This window comes from Camelus bactrianus, chromosome 3 (assembly GCF_048773025.1).
Source record: "Camelus bactrianus isolate YW-2024 breed Bactrian camel chromosome 3, ASM4877302v1, whole genome shotgun sequence".
NCBI lineage: Eukaryota > Metazoa > Chordata > Mammalia > Artiodactyla > Camelidae > Camelus > Camelus bactrianus.
The window spans coordinates 78,668,192-78,669,340 of record NC_133541.1 but is presented as its reverse complement, the minus strand read 5'-3'; the positions used below and the strand labels follow the sequence as shown (position 1 = coordinate 78,669,340).

Below are 1,149 nucleotides of genomic sequence, written 5' to 3'. Positions count from 1 at the left end.
TTCAGAACTGCCCTTGAGTCTCAATTTTGTAAGTGGCGTATGAAGGCTGTGTGTTGGCAACAAAAAGATGGGAGAGCAAATGGTAGAACAGACTAAGCTCACAATGGAGTAGGTGTGTATGTGTGGGTCTGATAAAAACCGAGCAAGTTGAAAAATGGAAGGATCCAGAGCTTCTACAAGTATCCCAAATTGATTGGACTCCATTAAGATGTGGAATGAATGAGGACTAGCCGGTTGGAATGCTGTGAGCATGTAGGAGGTGAAAGGCAGATGCCCCAGTCCAGGTTCAATCAATTCATATTTTCTGAGATCTTACAGGGTGTCAAATACTGGGATAAAGTTTCTTGTCTTCACAGTCAGGGCTGAGTGCTCGCAAAGTGACAGAAGTCAGCAACCACAAAAATTACAACTCTCGGGGGTTTATAGTGAAAGGAGACACAGCCCTTGGCCAGGAGGTGCTGCGACTGGCGTTGAGTGTGTGTGGGGGACATCTGGTGATAGGAACCGTGCATGCACACGTGTGCTGAATGCGCCCACGGGCTCTGCGGTGCAGAGGTCGGCGTACCTGCTCAGTCGCGGGGAGGACGTGCAAACCACGCCAAGTCCCGGTTATTGGTCTTCAGACCTATTAGGAAAACCTGAGCTCTCTAGATTTCCTAGTAGTGCAAAGGAGGCATGGTGCGCATGCTCCTATCCACCCCAAGGCCCAGTCAAAGGCGGCGGGAAGTTGGTTTTACGAGTAGCAGCTGAGCAGCTTTTAGACGGATTGGAGCCCACGGACCAATAAACAAACGCCTCATTGGCTTAGCTTGCGCAGGCTCCTTGTTCTCCAGCTTCCCATTGGTCCTTTCAAGCAGGGAAGGGCGTGGCTCCAGGGGCTCCGCCCCGCGCCTCGGCCCAGCCTCGGGGTCCAGGGCTGAGGTAGCGGGACGGAAGTGAGCGGGTCCCGCCCCTTCCCCCTCTCGTTTTCGTTGGAGCCGCCGCCTCTGCCGCTGCCCGCTCTCCGGCTAGCCGGAGTCTCCGTGCCGTACCCTCGGTCCCCGGCCGCGCGGAGCCGGGATGCACTGCTCCTGCTGTGGGTCCTCATCATGGAGACCAAACGGGTGGAGATTCCCGGCAGCGTCCTGGACGATCTCTGCAGGTACCGCG

At 55.5% G+C, this 1,149-nt stretch overlaps 1 protein-coding gene across 9 annotated transcripts in view; it reads left to right on the top strand.

Annotated features, from left to right (window-relative positions):
• The first annotated feature begins 870 nt into the window (after positions 1–870).
• DCP2 (decapping mRNA 2) overlaps positions 871–1,149 on the top strand; it is a 53,954-nt gene continuing 53,675 nt past the window's right edge. For all 9 annotated transcript variants that reach the window (XR_012505580.1, XR_012505576.1, XR_012505583.1 and 6 more), the window contains exon 1: positions 871–1,141. Coding sequence is in view for 1 of the 9 variants with exons in the window: in XM_074360459.1 (XP_074216560.1) it covers positions 1,089–1,141 (53 nt within the window). In the remaining 8 variants the exon portion in view is untranslated. The remainder of the gene's footprint in view (positions 1,142–1,149) is intronic.